The sequence below is a fragment of the Mobula birostris genome, chromosome 5, assembly GCF_030028105.1.
Source record: "Mobula birostris isolate sMobBir1 chromosome 5, sMobBir1.hap1, whole genome shotgun sequence".
NCBI classification, from domain to species: Eukaryota; Metazoa; Chordata; class Chondrichthyes; order Myliobatiformes; family Myliobatidae; genus Mobula; species Mobula birostris.
Window position 1 is genome coordinate 204,648,322 of NC_092374.1, and position 25,569 is coordinate 204,673,890.

Here is a 25,569-nt window from a genome sequence, read left to right on the forward strand (position 1 = left end):
ACATAAGAGCAGAATTAGTCCATTTGGCCCATCGAGTCTGCTCCACCACTGAATCATTGCTGATCCTTTCTTCCCCTCCTCAACCCCACTCCCTTGCCTTCTCCCCATAGCCTTTGATCCCATGTTCAATCAAGAACCTATCAATCTCTGCCTTAAATACACCCAACGACCTGGCATCCGCAGCTGCAGGTGGTAACAAACTCCACAAATTCACCACCTTCTGGCTGAGGGAATTTCCCTGCATCTCTGTTTTAAATGGACACCCCTCTATCCTGGGGCTGTGCCCTCTTGTCCTACACTCCCCCACCATGGGAAACATCCTTTCCACATCTACTCTGTCTAGGCCTTTCAACATTGGAAAGGTTTCAGTGAGATGCCCCCTCATCATGAGTACAGACCCAGAGCTATCAAATGTTCCTCGTGTGTTAACCCTTTCATTCCCAGAATCATCCTTGTGAACCTCCTCTGAACCCTCTCCAATGCCAGCACATCTTTTCATAGATGAGGAGTCAAAAACTGTTCACAATACTCAAGGTGAGGCCTCACCAGTACCTTATAAAGCTTCAGCATCACATCCCTGCTCTTATATTCCAGATCTCTTTAAATGAATGCTAACATTGCATTTGCCTTCCTCACCACCGACTTAACCTGCAAGTTAACCTGTGTCCTGCACAAGGACTCCCGTCCCTTTGCATCTCCGATTTCTCCCCATTTAGAAAATAGTCTGCACATTTATTTCTGCTACCAAAGTGCACGACCATGCATTTTCCAACATTGTATTTCATTTGTTTCTTCCTTGTCCATTCTCTTAATCTGTCTCAGTCCTTCTGCAGCCTACCTGTTTCCTCAGCACTACCTACCCATCAACCCCTCTTAAAATATCAAAATATCTCTTAACTTGTTAACTTTCAGGCAGGCCATAGGCAAAGTTAGAGCTTAAGACATAGGACCAGAATAAGACCATTTGGCCCATCAAGATTGCTCTGCCACTCTGTCATGGCTGATTTATTATCCCTCTCAACGCCATTCTTCTGTCAGCTACCTGTAACCTTTGAAGTTCAAATTTATTGTCACCTGACTGTACCTGTCATAATATGATCGAATGCATCCTGAAATTTGAAAAGGAGAAGCTAGAGTAAGATATATCAGTATTACCGTGGAGTAAAGGAAATTACAGAGGCATGAGAGAGGAGTTGGCTAAAATTGATTGGAAAAGAACACCGGCAAGGAAGACGGCAGAGCAGCAATGGCAGGAATTTCTGAAAGCAATTCGGAAAGATATATACATCCCAAAGAGGAAGAAGTATTCTAAAGGCAAGATGACACAATGGTAGTGGCTAACAAAGGAAGTCAAAGGCAACATATAAAGCAGAGAGAAGATATATAATAGAGCAAAAATTAGCGGGAAGTTGCAGGATTGGGAAGCTTTTAAATACGAAAATAAGGCAACTAAAAAGTCATTAAGAAGGTAAAGATGGAATACGAAAGTAAGCTAGCTAATAATATTAAAGAGGATACCAAAGTTTCTTCAGATACATAAAGTGTAAAGGAGAGGCAAGAGTGGATATCAGAGCACTGGAAAACAATGCTAAAGGGGTAGTAATGGGGAGTCAATGAAATGGGGGATGAACTGAATAAGTATTTTGCATCAGTCTTCAATGTGGAAGACAGCAGCAGTATGGTGGAAGTTTCAGGTGTCAGGGGTCATGAAGTGTGTGATGTTACCATAACTAGAGAGAAGGTTCTTGGGAAACTGAAAGGTCTGAAGGCAGATAAAGTCAACTGGACCAGATGGTGTACACCCCAAAGTTCTGAAAGAGGTGGCTGAAGGGATTGTGGAGGCATTAGTAATGATCTTTCAACAATCACTAGATTCTGGAATAGTTTCGGAAGAATAGAAAATTGCAAATGTCGCTCCTCTCCTCATGAAGAGAGAGAAGCAGAAGAAGGGAAAAAAAAATAGGCCAGTTAGCCTGACCTCAGTGGTTGTGAATATTTTGGGGTTGATTGTTAAGGATGTCATTTCGGGGTACTTGGAGGTACATAATAAAAGAGACATGGCTTCCTCAAAGGAAAATCTTGCCTGACAAATTTGTTGGAATTATTTGAAGAAGTAACAGGCAGGATAGACAATGGAGAAATGGTTAATGTTGTGTACTTGGATTTTCAGAAGGCCTTTGACAAGGTGCCACACATGAGGCTGCTTAACAAGCTACGAGCCCATGGTATTACAGGAAAGATCCTAGCAGAGACAAAGTAGTGACTGACTGGCAGTAGGCAAAGAGTGGGAATAAAGGGAGCCTTTTCTGGCTGGCTGCTTGTGACTAGTGGTGTCCTACAGGGGTCTGTGTTGGGTCTGATCCTTTTTACATTATACGTCAATGATTTGGATGATAGAATTGATGGCTTTGTTACAAAGTTTGCAGATGATACGAAGATAGATGGAGCAGCAGGTAGTTTTGAGGCTGCAGAAGGATTTAGACATTAGGAAAATGGGCATTGAGGTGGCAGATGGAATACAGTGTTGGGAAGTGTATGGTCATGCACTTTGGTAGAAGAAATGAAAGGGTTGACTATTTTCTAAATGGAGAGAAAATATGAAAATCTAAGGCGCAAAGGGACTTGGGAGTCCTTGTGCAGGATTTCCTAAAGGTTAATTTGCAGATTAAATTAGTGGTGAGGAAGACAAATGCAATGTAAGCATTCATTTCAAGTGCATGTAATTTTGAGATTTAATAAAGCACTGGTGAGGCCACACTTGGGGTTTAGAGCCCCTTATTTTAGAAAGGATGTGCTGAAACTGGGGAGGGGTCAAAGGAGATTCACTCAATGATTCCAGGACAAGGTGGCTTGTCATATTAAGAGCATTTGATGGCTCTGGGCCTGTATTCACTAGAATTCAGAGAAATGAGTACTGACCTAATTGAAACCTATCCGATGGTGAAAGGCCTTGATGGAGAGGATGTTTCCTATGATGGAGTGTCTCAAGATAGATGGGCGTCCTTCTAGAATGGAGATGAGGTGAAATTTCTTTATGCAAAGAGTGGAGAATCTATGGAATTCTTTGCCACAGGCAGCTGTGGAGGTGAAGTGTTTTTGTATGTTTAAGGCAGAGGTTGTTAGATTCTTGATAAGTCAGGGCATGAAGAGATTTGGGCTAGGGGGCGTGGAAGGCAGGAGATTGGGGCTGAGAGGAGAATGGATCAGCCATGATAGAATGGCAGAGCATACTCGATGGGCCAAATGACCTCACTCTGCTCCTGGTCATATGGAAACCAATTCTGAAGGTTGGCAATCTCTGCTCCCACCTGCTGTGTGCGGGCTGTAGTGAAACACATGACTCTTCACACCTCAACCTCTATCTTTCAGATCCTGAGGACAAAGATGCCCCATCGCCGGTGAGACTGGGCACCCTGTCAACCACGACCATCACATCGAACTCTGTCCGCATCTCCTGGACCACAGACAGGACCTTTGACTCCTTCCTCATCCAGTACAGGGTCCAGGGGTCGCAGGAGACCCGGAACATCACGGTGGCTGGCGGGAAGCGAGTGTATCTCATCGGTAGTCTCCGTCCCGCCACCAGATACACCATCCATCTCTACGGGATCTCGGGGAGTTTGCAGACCCAGCCCCTCACCACCCAGGTCACCACTGCAGGTACGATTTTCTCGAAAACTGATTTGAGACAGATAGAATTGAAATGTTTAAATAATGTCCATGTCAGCAGAGGAATCTGAATCCAGTTTATTATCACTGATATAGGTTTTGAAATGTGCTGTTTTGTGGCGGCAGTACAGTGCAATACATTAAACATACTGTCAGATACAACTTTAATATTATCAAATAAGTAATGCAACAAGAGAACAAAACAGTGAGGTGGTGTTCACGGGCTTGTTCATTGTCTGCTGAGGAATCTGATGGCCGTGGGGAGAACGCCCCTCCGAAAACACTGTTTTTGTCCCGAGGCTCCTGTGCCTCCTCTTTGATGGTAGCAATGAGAGGAGGGCATGTCCTGGATGGCAAGGCTCCTTTTTGATGGATGCACCTTTTAAAGGTGTCCTCGCGGTGGGAAGGCTAGTGCCCATGATGGAGTTTTTCCGATCCCATGCATTAACGTCTTCACACCAGACAAAGATGCAACATCAGAATAATCCCCACAGTATATCTGTAGAAATATGCTCGAGCTTCTAGAGACTTTGCTAACATCTATGGACTTCTGTGATACCTGAGCAGGAAGATTTGACGTTGTTTTACTGACCATAAGACTATAATATATCTTGGAACATAGGAAGTTACAGGAAAGGAACAGGTCCTTCTGCCCATCACATCTATGCAGACCATGATGTCAGTTTGTATTCATTCCATCCACCACACACGGTCTATATCGCTGCATTCCCCACCTAGGCTCATGGAGTCATAGAAAAGGACAGCCCAGAAACAGGCCCTTCAGCCCATCTAGTCCAAACCAAACCCTTTAGACTGCCTGCTCCCATTAACCTGCATCTGGACCATAGCCCTCCATACCCCTACCATCCATGTGCCTATCCAAACTTCTCTTAGTGTTGAAATCAAGCTGACATGCGCCACTCATGCTGGCAGCTCATTCCACACTCTCACCACCCCGAGAGAGAAGAACTTTCCCCTGATTTTCCCTTTAAACCTTTCACCTTTCACCTGAAACCCCTTTTTACCAGGTGTTTCTAGAAACACTGCTGTTACAGAACTAGTAAAATGCAATACCTGCAGCATAGCAGTAAACGTTTTAACAAGGGGAGAACACACCCTTAACCCTTGACCTTAAATTGTAGTCCCACCCATCCTCAGTGCAAAAAGTCTGCTTGCATTTACCCTTTCTATACCCCCCATAATTTTGTACACCTCTGTCAAATCTCCCCTCAATCTTTTACATTCAAGGAATAAAGTCCTAACCTATTTAATCTTTTCTTATAACTCTAGTCCTCCAGATGCAGCAACGTCCTTTGTAGATTTTCTCTGTACTCTTTCAACCTTATTTACATCTTTCCTGTAGGCACGCAATGCTCCAAGTTACACTTCACCAACATCTCATACAACTTCAATACAATATCCCAACTCCTGTACTCAGTGCTTTGATTTATGGGCCTGTAATGTCCTGGCTTATTTTTAGAGCCTCTCTTAAACTTTGGAACGCAATTAGCTATCCTTCCTGGAGCGGAGTGGCAACTGTTTATTCTCATTCATCGATGTTGCCTGACGATGAGTTCCTCCAGCAATTTGTGTGTGTGTGTTGCTGAAGATTTCTGTAGAATCTCTTGTGTTTATACATTAATATTATCTCTACTTCAACCATCTCCGTCGGTAACATGACCCAGGCATCTGCCGCTTTCTGTGTAAAAAGAAACTTGCCTTTAAACTCTTCCCCTCTCCTTTGAACTTGTCCTTTAAACTTCTCACCTCTCACCTTAAACCTTTGCCCTCTGGTAGTGGCCCTCTTCACCTGGGAGAAAGACTATCTACTCTATCTTTTTTTCTCAAACCAGCCTCCAATGCTCGAGAAAAAGAATTTGTTTCTTTGAGCTCGCAGGAAACACCCTTGTCTTCTATGCCCTCGCCAAAGACACCATGTCCTTTCTGACAACATATGCTCTCCATCATACATCTGTTGAAAGGTTTTTAACTCTCTGTAATGTATCTGCCTCTTCCCTGCACACACTCACCACTCTCCGTATGAAAAACTTATCTCTGACAACCCTGTATACTTTCCTCCAAACGCCTTAAAATTATGCCTCCCAGGTATTAGCCAGGCACTCTGTCTACGCTGGTTTCAACTTTGAACTTGGGCACCATTAGCTGAACAGTCTCCTTCCCTATTGTCAGTTTGCGTGAATAACTGACAGGGAGGAGGGGGTGTGTCTGGAGTCTGTCCAGGCACACCCAGAGCTTCGGATGACAGCATTTTAATGGCTGTTGCCAGGTTTTCACATTGTTTGTTTGGGAAAAGATGGAAAGTGTTACTGTAGCAACACACCGACAGCTGTGTGGCATCGCCAGGAAGTGACTCCAGCGGCAGGCAAGGCCCTTCTCCACACCCACGGTTCTGGACTGTGTAATCAGCTGCCCCACAGTCAGGGGATGTCAGGTTCCATGACTTTCACAGTGGAATGTCCTGACTCCGATCCTGATCGAAATTTATTTATTTATTCATTCAGGGAAGCGGTGCAGAGTAGGTGCTTCCAGCCTGTTGGGCCACGCTGCCCTAGCAATCCCTGATTAACCCGAACTTAATCATGGGACAATTTACAATAACCAGTTAACCTGCCCAGTACGCCTTTGGAAACTGGAGCACCCGGGGAAACCCACACAGAAGCCGTGCAATCCCCAGGAGGGGACATATGGAGACTTCTCACGGAGCGGCGCTGGAATTGAGCCTCCAGACTTCACAGCATCCTGAGCTGTAACAGAGTGTTACACTAACCGTCGCCCTACCGTGGCGCCCAACTTCAGATGGGGCTCGTCAGCCGTGGTTGGCAGCTCATCTGGGAGAAGGAAAACTCTGATCTCAAACCTCCGCTGCCTTGCGTCTACACCCACTCCTGAGGAAGGCTTCAGGAGTAAACCCCCCCAAGGAAAAATCCGGAGTGGGAGTTCCCAAGGCGATCCTACACGGAGTTCAACGCTGACTGGCAATTTCCGTGATGCTGCTGGTGCCAAACTGTATCGGGCTGTGCTGTTCCTTTGGATTCATCAGCTGTGCGGTGAGGGGCAGCCTGCTGCGTGGGCAACAGCTTGTCCTCCATACTGGGCTGCTCTGGCTTGCTCGTCACATAGACAGCTACGATGCAACACCCACAGCTGACCCCGATGTACAGAACATTCAACACTAGAGCACTACTGGGCACTGCGGCAGATAAATATCCCAGAGACGGATGGGATGTTTTAATTTAGTCTGCGTCAGTTGCCATTATTGTCTTCACCAACTCTGTTGTGGTATGAAAAGAGGATGCTGTCTAAGTTGCATGCCATCTTGGTCAATGTCTCCCATCCACTACATAATGTACTGGATGGGCACAGGAGTACGTTCAGCCAGAGACTCATTCCACCGAGATGTAGCACTGAGCGTCATAGGAAGTCATTCCTGCCTGCGGTCATCAAACTTTACAACTCCTCCCTTGGAGGGTCAGACACCCTGAGCCAATAGGCTGGTCCTGGACTTATTTCATAATTTACTGGCATAATTTACATATTACTATTTAACTATTTATGGTTCTATTACTATTTATTATTTATGGTGCAACTGTAACGAAAACCAATTTCCCCCGGGATCAATAAAGTATGACTATGACTATGTATTGCAGAACATGGACCATTTCAGGCTATTCAGTCCACGATGCTGTGCTGACCCTTTTAATCTAACCCTTCACTCCCACATAACCCCCCCCCTCCATTTTTCATTCATCTATGCGGCTATCTAACAGTTTCTTAAATATTCCTGATGCATTATCCTCCACCACCACCCCTGGCTGTGTTTTCCATGCACCCACCACTTATACCTCCGACATTCTGTGAAAATAACTTTGCTGGATCAAATAACGACAGCACAGAAAGATCGTTCCTTATCTTTTCACCTGTTTATTTCTTCGAGCTCAGCCGGCGAGTGAACTTGGACCCGATATCAGGGAGAGAATCGTTCTCATCTCCCCGGTGGCTCTACAAGTTCACGGCCCGATGTGGGAATTGTCAGAAGTTATGAGGCCACTGATACAAAAGAACAATCAGTTTGATAAGCATTCCAGCCAAGTCAATGGACTATTGATACAAAGGACAATCAATTTCATAACTATTCCGGCCAAGTCAATGGACTATTGATACAATCAGTTTGATAACCATTCCGGCCAAGTCAATGGACTATTGATACAAAAGATAATCAGTTTGTTAGACTCTCCAGCCACATTAATTAAAGAAAAGAATGTCCTACCTGGTTTGCTGGAGCTACAACTTAATTACAAAGATAAGAACATCCGTCAAATTTATGCTTTAATTAAGAAAGCAATGTTCTGTCTAATTTCCATCAGGTACTGCTTTTTGTCAAAATCAAAAGGTGTGAAAAGCCCAGAGACATCTATGTGGATCTGGGTAAACTTTAACTCTTATCTTGCTCCAAAGAAGGCAGCTATGAGACATTATTCAAACACACTGCAGTCACAGGCAGAGTCAGTACTGAATCCATTGTTTACAGGGATCTGAGAATCCCCCATTCCCTTTAACTTTATCAATCCCTCTATATTTTCCTCCAGTCATCTTCCGTGCTGTAATTGCTATATGGTTATATGGTTAAAATTATGTCCTCTTGTATTAGCTATTTCCACCCCGGGAAAAAGGTGTTGACTATCCATCTGATCTGTGCCTCTTATCATCTTGTAAACCTCTGTCAAGTCTCCTCTCATCCTCTTTCACTCCAAAGAGAAAAGCCCTAGCTCGTTCAGTTTATCCTCATAAGACATACTCTCTAACCTCCTCTGCACCCTCGCCAAGGTTTCCACTTTGAAGTTTGAATATGCACAATGAAACCATACTCAATAACTTGATAACATTGAGTAAGATCTCAAGACCACACTTGGAATATTGTGTTCAGTCCTGGCTGCCTCATTACAGGAAGGATGTGGAAGCCCATGAGAATGATTCCAGGAATGAAAGGGTTAATGTATGAGGACCTTTTGATGGCTCTGGGCCTGTATTTGCTGGAGCTTAGAAGAAAAAGGGGGATTTCATGGAAACCTATCGAATATTGAAAGGGCTGGATAGAGTGGATGTGGAGAGTGGACGTTTCCTATAGTGGGGGAGTTCAGGACCAGAAGGCACAGCCTCAGAACAGAGCGAAGTCCCTTTAGAACAGAGATGAGGAGGATTTTCTTCAGCCAGGTGGTGGTGAATCTGCCACAGTCGGCTCAGGAGGCCAACTCATTAGGTGCATTTAAAGTGGAGGTTGATAGGTTCTTGATTGATCAGAATGCCAAAGGTTACGGGTAGAAGGCAGGAGAGTGGGGTTGAGGGGAATAATAAATCAGCCACAATGGAATGGCGAAGCAGTCTCATTGACACACTTGGCCTAATTCTGCCCTTGTATCTTTTGATTTTATCACCCCTACTGGGGCAAAGACCACCAACAGCAGGTTGCCAAAGTCCTGTTCCTGGGCCAGCCTTTCATGTTGTCCCCAGGTGTAGATCATCTTCAAAGATCTGTCTACTCCCGGGAACGAGGTCTTTGGAGCCTCTGTGGGTGTTTCTGCAACTCTGAGATTTTACCGGATGGAGTCGCCCACCCCCGTGCCCAACACTCCTCCTTTCTCAGTCATGCTTGGGACTGTTCGTGGCCGAGAGGTATCATTGTCACACGTACCAAAATCCAACGAGAAAGGCTGTCTTGCATTCTCCTTTAATTGTAAGGCAATTGGAGGAAAGTGCAGGGGGTGTGTCAGAAGAAGCGTGGTGGGTGTACGGAATGCGTTGCCGGGGTGGTGGTAGAGGCAGAGGACAGGCACAGGCTACGTGGAAGGGAAGGGCTAGATTGATGTTGGAAGAGGTTAAAGGGTTGGCACGACATCGTGGGCCAAAGGGCCTGTGCTGTGCTGTACAGTTCGATGTTGGCTATACATACAGATCTGACCGTTACACCATGCCTTGAGCTAGAACAAGGTCAAACAGCGACGATGCAGAATAAAGTGCGAAAGCTACAGAGGAAAGGTTTTTTAGGTAAACGATAAACTGCTGGACCATAATGAGGAGAATTGTGGGATCAGGACTCCATCTTATCAAGCAAGAGGTCCGTACAAGGGTCTAATCACAGCGGCATAGAAGCTGTCCTCGAGCTTGGAGGTAGATGTTTTCAGGCTTTTGTATCTTCTGCGCAATCGGGGGAGACGGGGGGGCGGGGAGAGAATATCTTAACTGGGTTGCTGGTTGTTTTACTGGGACAGCAGCAAGTATAGACAGAGCCCATTAAGGGGAGGCTGCATCCTGCGAAATGCTGAGCTGCGTCTGCAACTCTCTGAAATTTCTTGCGTCCACATGCAGATCCATTTCCCATACCAAGCAGTGATGCGCCCAGATAGAACACTTTGTATGGTGAGATAAGAGATGACAGGGACATGAGAAATTTCTTCAGCCTCCTGAGGAAGTAGATGTGTTGGTGAGCTTGCCTGGACCTGATATCAACGTGATTGGACCAGGACCAACTACTGGTGATGTTGACACCTAGGAAGTCAACCTCAGCACCACTGGTGTAGAGAGGAGGATGAGCACTGCCCCCTTCCTGAAGCCAAAGACCATCTCTTTGGTTTTGTTGACATTGAGGGAAAGGTTGTTGTCATGACGCCATGTTACCAGTCTCTCGATCTCTTTCCTGCACTCCAGCTCAACGTTATTTGAGGTGTGGCCCTCGACAGCGGTGTCATCTGAAAACTCGTGGATGGGGTTAGAGCAGAATTTGGCCTCGCAATCATGGGAAGAGTTGGGAGCTGTGGGCACAGCCTCGTGGGGCTCCATTGTTTGGAATAATCATGGTGGATGTGGTGCTGCCTACCCTTACTGATGGGTTCCTATTGGTCGGGAAGTCACCGATTCAGTTGCAAAGGGAGGTGTTGACTCTCAGGCCCTGGAGTTTAGTGGCAAGTTTGCTTGGAATGATAGTATGAAAGGCAGAACTGTGGTCAGTAAACAATAGTCTGAAGCAGGTGCCTTTACTGTCCAGATGCTCCAGGGATGAGTGTAGAGCCAAGGAGAAGGTGTCCACTGTAGACCTGTTTCAGTGCTAGGTAAATTGCAGTGGGTTAAGGTTCAAATTTCGAAAGGTTCCAAGTACATATATGTCACCATGTTCCCAAGCAATCCTTCTGCTTGATCCAGACTCTCCAGAAAGTCCTCTGGTGTCTGGCCAAGAATCCTCCTCTTAATTTTCTTGGTTCTTTGAACAGGTTGGTCTACTACTGGCGGAACCTCGGGTTCTGGCTCTTGGACTGCTGTTACCGGGCCGACCTGCTCCTCAGCCTGTCTGCCCTCTACTCGCTCCTTAAGCAGGATTCTCCTTTTGTCGGAGATCTGTTTAGGTGTTTTCGTGGTCAAGATCTTTCATTTTCTCTCCATTCACAGTAGAACAGAAAAGTACAATAGAATTAATCAAAGCCTACACTCACAACAACGACTGACAAACAACCAATGTGCAAAAGACAAATTATGCAAAATAAATAGATAGATAGATGAATATATACTGAAAACATGGGTTGTAGAGTCTGTGAAAATGAATCTGTGAGTATGAAATCAGATTAGAGTTTTGGTGGATCAGCAGCCTTATGGTTGAGGGGTAATAACTGTTCCTGAACCTGGTGGTGTGTGTCCTGAGGCTCCTGTACCTCCTTCTTGATGGAATCAGTTCAGGGTTGAGGTTATCCTCACAGGTTCAGGAGTCTGATGGTTGAGGGGTAATAACTGTTCCTGAACCTGGTGGTGTGGGACCTAAGGCCCCTGTACCTCCTTCCTGATGATTGAGGGATAATAACTGTTCCTGAACCTGATGGTGTGGGACCTAAGGCCCCTGTACCTCCTTCCTGATGGTTGAGGGATAATAACTGTTCCTGAACCTGGTGGTGTGGGACCTAAGGCTCCTGTACTTCCTCCCCAATGGCAGTAGCAGGAAGAGTGCATGGACTGCGTGGTGGGGCCCCTGGTGATGTATGTTGCTTTCTTGTGGTGGGGTCCTTGTGGACATCTGGAAGTCTGGGGTTGATCTGTGAAGCAGTTTGTGATGGTAGATGTTGAAATGTGCTGTTTTGTGGCTGCAGTGCAGTGCAGCACATAAACGTTACTATAGCTTGGACTCTGCCGAGGTCCCCACTGAGAATCCACCCACTTTGCTGTTGCTAAATCAATCACAGCCCGCAGTGACGTTCCTGTCTCTTTTCCTGCCGCAGATTTAAAAAGGAGAGATCAACCCAGCAAAATCGTTAAACTGGACGGCCTCTCTTTCTCCAATGTCACTGATGTCTCCTTCCAGCTCTCGTGGAGGGCAGAGAAGGTCTTTGACTCTTTCCTGGTTGTGTACGGGGTCCAGGGCTCCGAAGTGATGCGGAACCTCTCAGTGTCCGGGGAACGCAGGCTCGTTGTCATCACAGGACTCAGACCCAGCACCACCTACACCGTCCGTGTCTACGGAGTCTCTGCTGCCGGGCGCACCAAGTCCCTCACCACCCTGGTAACCACCAAAGGTATCGTACTTCCCATCGACTTTTAGTTTACAGAAAACAGAATTTGCCTTTTCCTTCTGGAAGTGTTTATTTTGTATTTATTAAGAGATTTTGTATTATTAAATCCATGCAGTCACGGTAAGCCCATATAAATTCATCACAACACACTGGAGAAACTCAGCAGGTCAGGCAGCATCCGTGGAAACAATGAGTCAACGTTTTGGGCCAGAACCCTTCGTCAAGACTGTAGAGGGAAGGGGCAGAGGCCCTATAAAGAAGGTGGGGGGAGGGTGGGAAGGAGAAGGCTGGTAGTTTCCAGGTGAAAAACCAGTAAGGGGAAAGGTAAAGGGGTGGTGGAGGGGAAGCAGGGAGGTGATGGGCAGGAAAGGTGAAGAAGGAATAGGGGAAAATACAATGGGTAGTAGAAGGAGGCGGAACCAAGAGAGAGATGGTAGGCAGCTGGGGGAGGGGGCAGATTGACATAGGGATAGGGGGAGGGAGGAGGAGGGAATTACCAGAAGTTGGAGAATTCAATGTTCATACCAAGGGGCAGGAGACTACCTGGCACCTACCAGCCTTCTCCTTCCCACCCTCCCCCCACCTTCTTTATAGGGCCTCTACCCCTTCCCTCTACAGTCCTGACGAAGGGTTCTGGCTGATCATTTAACTGATCATTTCCACGGATTATGCCCGACCTGCTGAGTTTCTCCAGCATGTTGTGAGTGTTGCTTTGGCCCCAGCACCTGCAGATTATTCTGTGTTTACATATAAATTCCTTACAGACAGCCGTGGGATTTGAAGCCTGGATGGTGGCATTCTAACAGGGCTACACTAACCACTATGCTACCATGCTGCCCTTTACCTGTAACTGTGACAAGCAACTACTCTGTGCCTACAGGAGGCCCTGTGGCATGTCAAACTAATACTCTTTAGGTCAGTGATTACACTTAGTAACACTACTCGTAATTGTTAACGCAAACAACAGGAATTCTGCAGATGCTGGAAATTCAAGCAACACACATCAAAGTTGCTGGTGAATGCAGCAGGCCAGGCAGCATCTCTAGGAAGAGGTGCAGTCGACGTTTCAGGCCGAGACCCTTCGTCAGGACTGACTGAAGGAAGAGTCCTGATGAAGGGTCTCGGTCTGAAACGTCGACTGTACCTCTTCCTAGAGATGCTGCCTGGCCTGCTGCGTTCACCAGCAACTTTTATGTGTGTTGTCGTAATTGTTAATGTCATTTCCTGTACACACACACACATAAGGAGAACAAAATAGTTGTTACTCCAGATCTGATGCAGCACAATAAAAAACCACAACAGGTAAAGAAGACAAAAATAGTAATAAAAACGCAATAAATATAAATATATAAGATAACGTAGTTCAAAAAAACTGACCTGCCAATTAGCTTTTGAGGAAGATTGTTTAAATTTAATAAACTGGTGGAAGAAGACCTGAGAACTCAAGCAGGATTTTAAAACAAAAATTGTTCTGTAGTGTACTCCAGTCCCAGATGATTGAGCACTTTAAAAACAAGTAAGAGAATTTAAAATCAATTCTAAAGAAATTTAGAAAAAATTCTGAAGAATTCCAAAAGATACAGGAAGTCAATGCAGAGTAGTTAGGATGGGAGTGATATGCTCCCTCATCCTAGTTTTGGTTAAAGGTCTAGCTGTGGCATTCTGAATGAGATGAAGTTTGTCAATAGATTGCTTTGGAAGGCCAGTGAACAGTGCATTGCAGTAATCTGGTCTATTCCATATAAAGGCGTGAATTAGTATTTCAGCACCATTACGTGGCGTCTGTGGACCACCTTCTATCTTCTTTTCCACAAGCTCACTGTGAGTATACTCAATCATTTCCTTTCTGCTCCAGTTAATAAAAGCCGTGGTAAGCAGAGGAATGTTCAAATCTGGCCCCTCTATGGCCCTGGTTCACCAACCCACTGCCATGAAGCCCATCCCCATCGAAGTCTTCAATACCCAGTAATGCCTTTCTCTTCTGCAGAGCCAAGCCAGGTGCAGCCCAGTGAAGCCATTAAACTGGAGAGCCTCCCCTTCTCCAACGTCACCACCAGCTCCTTCCGAATCTCCTGGAGGGCGGAGCAGATCTTTGACACTTTCTTCATTCTGTACGGGGTCCAAGGCTCGGATGTGACGAAGAACATCTCGATGACCGGGGATCGGCGGTTTGCAGTCCTCACCGGTCTCAGACCTGCTACCACCTACACCATCCGTCTGTACGGGGTCTCTGCCAGCGGGCGTACCGAGCCAATCACAACTGTCGTAACCACCAAAGGTATTAGTCTTAGGAAACCTAATTGTCCTCTTGTAGAAGCTGCAGCAAGGAAAGGGGTTAAGACAATGTCCAGGCAAGATTAGCTTACAGATAGAGTGCAGTCAACCTCAGCAAGCGTGGCCTTTGTGAAAAGGTCTATGAAGAGCACAGCTTCCCTTTGCACAACAGGGGACCAGAGCCATTTGACGTATAGAGACCAGATAATAGAAGGGTTCAAGGAACACACACCAACTAACTTCAAGGTATCGTCAATTGTTATATTGTAATTTGTTTTGACTTTTAACACGTGTTGTGCATTGTGCATGGTGATTGATGTTGCAAATAAGGAATACCACACAGTAGCAGCGGCAGCGAAGCAGGCATTTCAGAAGTTTCCCCAGATGTTCCTCCGCACTCTCACGTCTGTCTCCATCAAATCAGAATTGTGCACGCTACCCTACTTGACAGATTACAGATATCATTCACCGGAGAGGCCGCGCAGGCTGCCGTCGCGCCGCCATCTTCTCCTCCAGGAATATGAACTTACCCAGTTTACCAGATGGTTAATATCCATCACTGTTAGTCAGTTCTGTATAAAAATATCATTTCTCTGTTCAGACCAGACGGTTAGGTAATGGACCAGCCTGTTCTCCTTGTGCACAAGTAAATAAAGTGTGATTGAGTTCCAAGCTCAAGGGAAAATTTATTATCAAAGGCGGATACGATAGGGTCTCTTAAGAGACTCCTGGATAGGTACGTGGAGCTCAGAAAAATAGAGGGCTATGGGTAACCCTAAGTAATTTCTAAGGTAAGGACATGTTTGGCACAGCTTTGTGGGCCAAAGGGCCTGTATTGTGCTGTAGGGTTTCTATGCTTCTATGTTTTTTTTAACATACTACCCTGAGATTCATTTTCTTGCAGGCATTTACAGGAAAATAAAGAAATACAATAGAATTTACTAAAAACTATACATAGTCCAAGACTGACAATGTGCAAATGAAAAATAAATACTTTTATTTTAAAGAGAGTAAAGAGTTGTAAAGAGAGCTTGAAAGTGGGTTTCCTCCGTGATCCTTATTGTAGTTTATATACCACCAGTGGCCGACTAGAATCAAGCATTTGAGATACTGAATGATGACTTTACCAAACAAGAGACAGTCCATCCCAATGCATTTCAAATCTTGGACAGGGATTTCAACCAGGCTTGTTTGAAGAAATCCCTGCCTAATTGTTGTCAGCATCTAACCTGTAGCACCAGAGGTCACAACCCACTAGACCACTGTGATAAGGAATGCCTACCGTAAATCTGATCACTTGGCAGTCCTTCTCTCTGCATTCAGGCGGGACTTAAAGAGCAAAGCTCGGACGTAAGGACAATGAGGTGGTGGAGGGAGGCAGAGGAGGGACCACAGGACTGCTTCGAGCCGGTGGTCTGGGCTGTGTTCCAGGAGCTCATCTGTGGAGCTGAATGAATACACCATAGTTGTCATGGACCTTATAAAAACAGTTGTAGACAAGTGTTTCCCCACAAAATCATTCAGTTTTCCCCAAGCAGAAGCCCTGGATGAACCATGCGACCCACAATCTGCTGCGGGTCAAGACAAAGGCACTCAAGCCTGGTGACGAAGAAAGTTACGAGAGGTCGAGGTGCGATCTCCGGAAAGCCACCTCATGGGTGAAGTGGACATTTTGGATAAAACGTGAATCAATGAAGGATGCTCGACAACTGCGGCAGGGCTTGAATGCTGTCACCTCTGATAAAGTAAAATCAAGTGAGACAGCTGGCCACAGGGTTTTGTTTGCGGATGAGCTCAATGCCTTCTATGCTTGCTTGGACCACCAGGAGATGGAGGAACCATCATGAACACCCACAGCCCCCAATGACCCTGTGATTTCAGCCTCTGAGGGTGACATGTGAACACACAGCGAGCATCTGGCCTAGATGGGGTTTCTGGCTGAGTACTAAAGACTGTGTGGGCATGTGGCCAAGTGGTTAAGGCATTGGACTAGCGACCTGAAGGTTGTGAGTTTGAGCCCCAGCCGAGGCAACATGTTGTGTCTTTGAGCAAGGCACTTAATCACACATTGCTCTGCGACATACAGCCAAACATGGGTCCTAATGCCCTTCCCTTGAACAACATTGGTGTCATGGAGAGGGGAGACTTGCAGCATGGGCAACTGCTGGTCTTCCGTACAACCTTGCCCAGCCCTGCGCCCTGGAGAGTGAAGACTTTCCAGGCGCAGATCCATGGTCTCGCAAGACTAACGGATGCCTTAAAAAAATACTAAAGACCTGTGCTAGTCAACTGGCTGGAGTGTTCACTGAGATCGTTAATCCCTCACTTCAGTAGTCTGAGGTACAAGCAGGCTTCAATCATACTGTACCTAAGAAGAACGTGGTAACCTGCTTCAACGTCTATTGTACAGTAGCTCTTACTTCCACAATGATGAAATGTTTTGAGAGTTTGGTAATGAAACTTATCAACTCCTGCCTGAGAAGTGAATTGGATCCACTCCAATTGTCGACTGGCTCAACAGGTCCACAGCAGATGCCATCTCATTGGCTCTTTACTCAACCGTGGAACATCAAAGAAGCATATGACAGGATGCTGTTTATCAACTGCAGCTCGGTGTTAAATACTATCATCCCCTCAAGCTAATCGATAAGATCCAAGACCGAGACCTCGATACCTCCTTCTGCAACTGGATCCTTGATTTCCTCACTTACGGACCCCAGTCAGTTTGGACTGACAAGAACCTCTCCTCCACAACCTCCATCAGCAGAGGAGCACCGGAAGGCTGTGTGCTTAGTTCCTGCCCCCACCCCCAACACCCTCCCGCTCCACTTACTTTATACTTGTGACTGTGTGTCTAACCACAACTCCAATGCCAAATCAGAGGTGGTGACGAATCAGCATATAGGAGGGAGATTGAAAATCTGGTTGAGTGGTGTCACAACATCAACACCTTAGTCAGGAAGACCAAGGAGCTGATTATTGACTTCAGGAGGAGGAAACTGAGACGAAGGGTCTCGGCCTGAAACGTCAGCTGTACCTCTTCCTGCAGATGCTGCCTGGCCTGCTGCGTTCACCAGCACTTTTTGTGTGTGTTGCTTGATTTTCCAGCATCTGCAGATTTCCTCGTGTTTGCGTTCAATAAGACAGTCCTCGTCGGGAGATCAGGGCTGAAGAGGGTGCATTTATGAAGAAGGCTGGGCAGTGCCTGTATTTCCTCGCAAGTTTGCAAAAACTCAGCATGGCATGTAAAACTTCGACAAACTTCTATAGATGTATGGTGGAGAGTATATTGACAGGCTGCATCACAGCCTGGTAAGGGAACACCGAAGCCTTGAATGGAAAAAAAAGTAGTGGAGACAGCCCAGTCTATCTCAGGTAAAGCCCTCCCTGCCCTTGAGACATGTACACTTGCCCCATCACTGAGATGTTCCCACAACCTGTGGACTCACTTTTGAGGACGCTTCATCTCAAGTTCTCAATATTTATTCCTTATTTATTCCTTTTTTTTGTATTTGCACAGTTTCTTGTTTTTTGCACACAGGTTCTACATCCAGTTGGTGTGGTCTTTCATTGATTGTATTATGGTTATTGAGTTTACTGAGTATGCCTGCTGGAAAGTTGCTCTCAGGGCCGTATATGGTGATGTATCTACTTGGATAATACATTTACTTTGAACTTTTGAACTGTAGGTCATGGAATCAGTTCAGGGTTGAGATGAGCGTCGGTTCAGGAGCCTGGTGGTTGTAAGGTAATAACTGTTCCTGAACCTGGTGGTCTGGGATCTAAGGCTCCCGTACTTTCCCATTGGCTGTAGAGAGCAGAGGGCACGGCCTGGATGGTGGGGGTCCTCGATGATGGATGCTGCTTTCCTGCCACACGAATGTGAGAGGTTAATTGACAATGGCGTTCACATGGTGGGGGGGGGGCTTGTGAAGGATATATACCCTCCCTGTGAGGGGATCCCGTGGTGAAGAGGAAGAGCCCTCTTGACCATTGAGCACGTTTACAAGGAACACCATCACAAACAAGTAGCATCCATCATCAGGGATCCCCACCATCCAGGCCGTGCTCTCTTCTCGCTGCTGTCTTCGGGAAGAAGGTACAGGAGCCTTGGGTCTCACACCACCAGGTTCAGGAACAGTTATTACCCCCCCAACCATCGTAGACAACCTCACTCACCACAACCCTGAACTGATCACTGCAACACAACCTTTGGACTCGCTTTCAAGAACTCTACAACTGAAAGTTTAAAGTAAAAAGTACGTTTAACATCAAAGTATTTATACCGTATACAATCCTCTGATTCGTCTCCTGACAGGCGGGCATAAAACAAAACATTGGAACCCATTAGAAAAGACTGTCAAACACCCAATGTGCAAAAAAAACCACAAAAACAATAAAAGTAACCAAATAACTTTCAGAAGTAAAGCTCCCAAAGTGAGTTTACAGCCACGAAGCTAGTCACTGCAGCCGGTCCAGGAGCCGGTTAGTTGCAGGCCACAGCCTCAGTTCAGCACAGAGACTGGATCAGGCACCAAGACCGTCCCTGAATCCCACCCAGTGCGGACCCCCGTGGAACCGCTGCACTCCCGGCCCACTCCGATAAGAAACCCCTGTCTCTGTTCAGTTCCTGTAGAGAAGGCCAAAGCCAAGCCTAAGAAGTTGGGGAGCCTCACTGTCACCAGAGTTACCACCGACTCAATCCACCTCTCCTGGACAACGGAGAGGGGGTTTGAAGCCTTCTTGGTGCGGTACAAGGAGCACGCCAGTGGCACCACGCGGAACGTCACGGTGAGCGGCGACCGGCGGGCGTTGACCATCACAGAGCTACAGCCTGGCACCAAGTATACCGTCTACCTCCACGGTCTAGTGAATGGGCAGCGGACAAAGCCTCTCAGCCGAGTGATCACCATACCAGGTAAATGTGCCGAACACCCCCCCGTGCACGTATCAGCGGGTTCACGTGACGCTATTATACCGCCAATGACTGGGGTTCAACTCCAATGACTGGGGTTCAACTCTGCCACTGTCTGTAAGAAGTTTGTACATTCTACCCGTGACTGTGTGTGTTTCCTTTGATTTCTGAGATTTCCTCTCACATTTCAAAGATGTACCAAGTTAACACAAACACAAAATACTCTGCAGATGCTGGGGTCAAAGCAACACTCACAACATGCTGGAGGAACTCAGCAGGTCGGGCAGCATCCGCAGAAACGTTGACTGTTCGTTTCCACGCATGCTGCCCGACCTGCTGAGTTCCTCCCGCGTGTTGCATGTACCAAGTTAGTAAGTTAATTGGTCACATGGGTATAATTGGGCACCCCTCAGCCATCAGGCTCTTGAACCAGTAAGGGATAACCACTCACCCCAACACTGAACTCTTCCCACAACTTGTGGACTCACTTTCGAGAACTTCTCAATATGAAGTAGATACAGAGGAGGGGTCAGGGATAAGTTTTTCACGCAGAGAGTGGTGAGTGCATGGAATGGGCTGCCGGTGACGGTGGTGGAGGCTGATACAATAGGGTCTTTTAAGACACTCCTGGTTAGGTACATGGAGCTTAGAAAAATAGAGGGCTATGGGTAACCCTAGGTAATTTCTAAAGTAAGTACTGTGAGAGTAAGAGTTCAGCGTGGACTAGAAGGGCCGAGATGGCCTGTTTTCCGTGCTGTAATTGTTATATGGTTATATGTTTGGCACAGCATTGTGGGCCGAAGGGCCTGTATTGTGCTGTAGGTTTTCTATGTTTCTATTTACTGCTTGTTTACTATTAATGTTATTATTACTTTTGTATTCACTGTGAATGCCTGCAAGAAATGAAATTTCAGGGTTATATAAGGTAATATATACATACTTTGATAATAAATTTACTTTGAACCCTGGGTCAGAAGGGCCTGTTGCCATCCTGAATCTCCTACTCAATAAACAGAAAAAATGGGCCTGTGCTTTAACAAGTAGTGCTCGAAGGCAGCTAGTGACAGCACTCACCCTGGGCCTCAGATGGAAACCAGTTGTAATCAGTGCTAAATGGGGCTCTCTGGGCAGTCTTTCCCACTGGGATGTGGGCTCCACTGCAATGTGGGATTTTATTCCCATCCCACACTGTGGAAGGAAGGCTGGCTTACGGAAGCAGGGAAAGCTGACGCCTATCAGCTCCTTATGTCAGCTCTGCCCTGCAAAAAGATCGTGTCTGATAGTAAAGACCTCCATCGCACAGAAACAGTCTCTTCAGCCCACTGTTCTGCCTCACCCCATCGGCCCATTCCTGACCATTGCCCTCCATACTCCTCCCATCAAAGGGTCAAAGGTTGAATTATTGTCAAAGTATGCTTACACAACTCTGATATTTGTCTACTGCAGATAGCCATTAAATGCAGAAAGACCATAGGTGTTAATGAAGGAAAAGATATCAATTCAAAAACTGGCAAAATATCAGAACTCAAAGACCCCAAAAATCCCCTCCCACCATCTGCAGCAAGGGGGTTCTTGAGTTTTGATTATTTTGGGGTCTGCGAGGTTTGTTTCTTTTGCTGGTGAGGGTGCAAGTTGATATCTTTTCTTTCATTAACACCCATGGTGTTTCTGTATTTAATGGTTACATGGTCCATCCATGTACTTAACCAAATTTCTCTTAAATATTGAAGTCGAATTTGCATCCACCACTTCCGTTGGCAGCTCGGTCCATCCTCTGAGTTAGGAAGTTCCCTCTCATGTTCCCCTTATGTATTTTACCTTTCACCTCTAGTTCTAGTCTCACCCAACCTCAGTGGAAAAACCCTGCTTGCATTTACCCTATCAATACCCCTCATATTCTTATAAACTTCTATCAAATTTCTGCTCAATTTTCTATGGTCTAGAGAATATGGTCCTAACCTGTTCAACCTTTCCCTATAACTCAGGTTCTCAAGTCCCAGCAACATCCTTGTAAATTTTCTCCGTAGTCTTTCAATCGCACTGATGTCGTTCCTGTAACTACAACACTCCAAATTTGGCCTTGCCAACCTCTTTTACAAGCTCAACAGAATATCCCATCTCCTGTACTCAATACTTTGGTTCATGAAGACGAATGTGCCAAAAGCTTTCTTTACAACCCTATCTACGTTTGATGCCACTTTAAAAGAACTCTGAATCCAGTCTGAATCCCCCCCCCCCCCAGTTCCTAGCACACTCCTCAGTGCGCTACCATTCAATGTGTAAGACCTACCCTGGTTTGTCCTCCCAAAGTGCGTCATCTCACGTTCAATACCATCTGCCATTTTTCAGCCCATTTTTCCAGCTGGTGAAGATGCCACTGCAGGATGTGATAATTTTACCTCGTCTCAATTTGCTAAACTGCTCCTTCCTTTACTTTTATAGCATTGACATTCAAAATCCTAGCAACCTCTTAAATCTTAAATCTAGTTAAAAAGGCATCTGTTAGTCTTGTGAGACCATGGATCTGCACCTGGAAGATCTTCACTCTCCAGGGCGCAGGCCTGGGCAAGGTTGTATGGAAGACCAGCAGTTGCCCATGCTGCAAGTCTCCCCCCTCCACGACACCGATGTTGTCCAAGGGAAGGGCATTAGGGCCCATACAGCTTGGCACCAGTGTCGTCGCAGAGCAATGTGTGATTAAGTGCCTTGCTCAAGGACACAACACATTGCATCGGCTGGGGCTCGAACTCACGACCTTCAGGTTGCTAGTCCAGTGCCTTAACCACCTGGCCACGTGCCCACACGAATCTAGTTAAACTCATGACTAATGCAATCCAGAGATTCGGAAGTCAAGAATGCAACAGAAATCTTATTGCTTATATGTAGCTGTTTATTGAGGGTGTTGAATTCTGATATCTTCGATCAAAAGTTCTTTTGGAAGTCGGGTAAGTGGCACAAAATGTGTTGGTTCACAATTGTTTTATCAAGTGCTAATAGAAGAAGGAGAATTGGAAACAGAATCTAGTGGAGAAGGGAAAAATGATGTAAAGGTGGTGAGCTAACACATTTTATACCATAGATAAGAAATGCTCCATTCAAAGTTCAAAGTAAAATTATTATCAAAGTACAGACCACCCTGAGATTCATTTATAATTCTATTTTGTGTTTGCTGAGTATGCAGGCAAACTCAATAAATACAAAATAGAGTAATACCAATAATATAATCAATGAGGACTACACCAACCTGGGCATTCAACCAGTGTGCAAAAGACAACAGACTGTGCAGGTACAAAAAGAAACAATGAGAATAAATAGATAAATGAGAAATATCGAGAACATGAGTGGAAGGTGAGTGGGAACAGTTCGATGATGGGGCAAGTGAAGTTGAGTAAAGTTATCCCCTTTGGTTTAAGAGCCCGATGGTTGAGGAGTAATTGCAGTTCCTGAAGCTGGTTATGTGGGTCCTGAGGCTCCTGGTGGCAGCAGCAAGAAGATAGCACGACCTGGGTGGTGGGGGGCCACAATGATGGATGGCGCTTTCCTGCAACAACCTTTCATATAGATGTGTTCAATAGTGGGGAAGGCTTTACCCAAGATGGACCCAAATAAGAGTTCACCAGTCAGATAGCCCTTTTCAGATAATGTGATATCAGAGAAACTTCCAAAACTTGCAAAGAGCTGTAACTAGTAGGGGATACACTGAAGAATTAATATATATACTGTGACCACTAGGGATCATACTAAACAGTTACATTTATATAGGTAGTTATATAAAATACAAGAAGCCAATTAATTATTAAACGGCCGACCTATTGTCTCAGCTTGCTCCTGCCCCACCGAACTCATTTCTGCATACCTCGACACTGTTTTATCACCCTTTGTTCAATCCCTTCCGACCTATGTTCGTGACACTTCTCACGCTCTTAAACTTTTCGATGATTTTAAGTTCCCTGGCCCCCACCGCTTTATTTTCACCATGGATGTCCAGTCCTTAGATACTTCCATCCCCCATCAGGAAGATCTCAAAGCTCTACGCTTCTTTTTGGATTCCAGACCTAATCAGTTCCCCTCTACCACCACTCTGTTCCGTCTAGCGGAATTAGTCCTTACTCTTAATAATTTCTCCTTTGGCTCCTCCCACTTCCTCCAAACTAAAGGCGTAGCTATGGGCACCCGTATGGGTCCTAGCTATGCCTGCCTTTTTGTTGGGTTTGTGGAACAATCTATGTTCCGTGCCTATTCTGGTATCTGTCCCCCACTTTTCCTTCGCTACATCGACGACTGCATTGGCGCTGCTTCCTGCACGCATGCAGAACTCGTTGACTTTATTAACTTTGCCTCCAACTTTCATCCTGCCCTCAAGTTTACCTGGTCCATTTCCGACACCTCCCTCCCCTTTCCAGATCTTTCTGTCTCTGTCTCTGGAGACAGCTTATCCACTGATGTCTACTATAAGCCTACTGACTCTCACAGCTATCTGGACTATTCCTCTTCTCACCCTCTCTCTTGCAAAAACGCCATCCCCTTCTCCCAATTCCTCCATCTCCGCCGCATCTGCTCTCAGGATGAGGCTTTTCATTCTAGGACAAGGGAGATGTCTTCATTTTTTAAAGAAAGGGGCTTCCGTTCCTCCACTATCAACTCTGCTCTTAAACGCATCTCCCCCATTTCACGTACATCTGCTCTCACTCCATCCACCCGCCACCCCACTAGGAATAGGGTTCCCCTGGTCCTCACCTACCACCCCACCAGCCTCCGGGTCCAACATATTATTCTCGGTAACTTCCGCCACCTCCAACGGGATCCCACCACTAAGCACATCTTTCCCTCCCCCGCTCTCTCTGCATTCCGCAGGGATCGCTCCCTACACAACTCCCTTGTCCATTCATCCCCCCCATCCCTCCCCACTGATCTCCCTCCTGGCACTTATCTGTGTAAGCGGAACAAGTGCTATACATGCCCTTACACTTCCTCCCTTACCACCATTCAGGGCCCCAAACAGTCCTTCCAGGTGAGGCAACACTTCACCTGTGAGTCGACTGGGGTGATATACTGCATCCGGTGCTCCCGATGTGGCCTTTTATATATTAGCGAGACCCGACGCAGACAGGGAGACCGCTTTGCTGAACATCTATGCTCTGTCTGCCAGAGAAAGCAGGATCTCCCAGTGGCCACACATTTTAATTCCACATCCCATTCCCGTTCTGACATGTCTATCCACGGCCTCCTCTACTGTAAAGATGAAGCCACACTCAGGTTGGAGGAACAACACCTTATATTCCGTCTGGGTAGCCAACCTGATGGCATGAACATCGACTTCTCTAACTTCTGCTAGGCCCCACCTCCCCCTCGTACCCCATCTGTTACTTATTTTTATACACACGTTCTTTCTCTCACTCTCCTTTTTCTCCCTCTGTCCCTCTGAATATACCTCTTGCCCATCCTCTGAGTCCTCCCCCCCTTGTCTTTCTTCCCGGACCTCCTGTCCCATGATCCTCTCGTATCCCCTTTTGCCTATCACCTGTCCAGCTCTTGGCTCCATCCCTCCCCCTCCTGTCTTCTCCTATCATTTTGGATCTCCCCCTCCCCCTCCAACTTTCAAATCCCTTACTCACTCTTCCTTCAGTTAGTCCTGACGAAGGGTCTCGGCCCGAAACGTCGACTGTACCTCTTCCTAGAGATGCTGCCTGGCCTGCTGCGTTCACCAGCAACTTTGATGTGTGTTGCTTGAATTTCCAGCATCTGCAGAATTCCTGTTGTTAATTATTAAACGGATCAGAAAATAACGATCAGAAAATTTAAGAGCAGAGAACAAACAAAGGTAAAAAGAGCAGTGATCAGAATCAAGTTTATTATTCCCTGACATAGTCATGAGCTGTGTGCGTTTGTCACAACAGTATTGTTTAAAAATGTATAGAAGTTACAGCGAGAAATATATAAAAAGGTAAGTAGTGTAAAAAGAGAGCAGTGCTCATGGGGTCATTGTACATTCAGAAATCTGATGGAAGAGGGGAAGAAACTGTTCCTGAAACCCTGAGTGTGTCTTCAGGCTCCTGTACCTCCTTCTTGATGGTAGCAGTGAGAAGAGGGCATGCCCTGGGCAAAGGGGGTCGTGAATGATGGATGCTGCCTTCTTGATGCATC

The 25,569-nt window shown here is 46.1% G+C and overlaps 1 protein-coding gene across 8 annotated transcripts in view; it reads left to right on the forward strand.

Moving 5' to 3' along the window:
• LOC140198299 (tenascin-X-like) overlaps positions 1 to 25,569 on the forward strand; it is a 225,612-nt gene that overhangs the window by 131,538 nt on the left and 68,505 nt on the right. For 7 of the 8 annotated variants that reach the window (XM_072259364.1, XM_072259369.1, XM_072259366.1 and 4 more), the window contains 4 exons: positions 3,370 to 3,660; positions 11,946 to 12,239; positions 14,224 to 14,514; positions 19,138 to 19,428. In XM_072259364.1, the coding sequence (XP_072115465.1) occupies positions 3,370 to 3,660; positions 11,946 to 12,239; positions 14,224 to 14,514; positions 19,138 to 19,428 (1,167 nt within the window). The remainder of the gene's footprint in view (positions 1 to 3,369; positions 3,661 to 11,945; positions 12,240 to 14,223; positions 14,515 to 19,137; positions 19,429 to 25,569) is intronic. The other variant, XM_072259368.1, reaches the window with a different exon arrangement.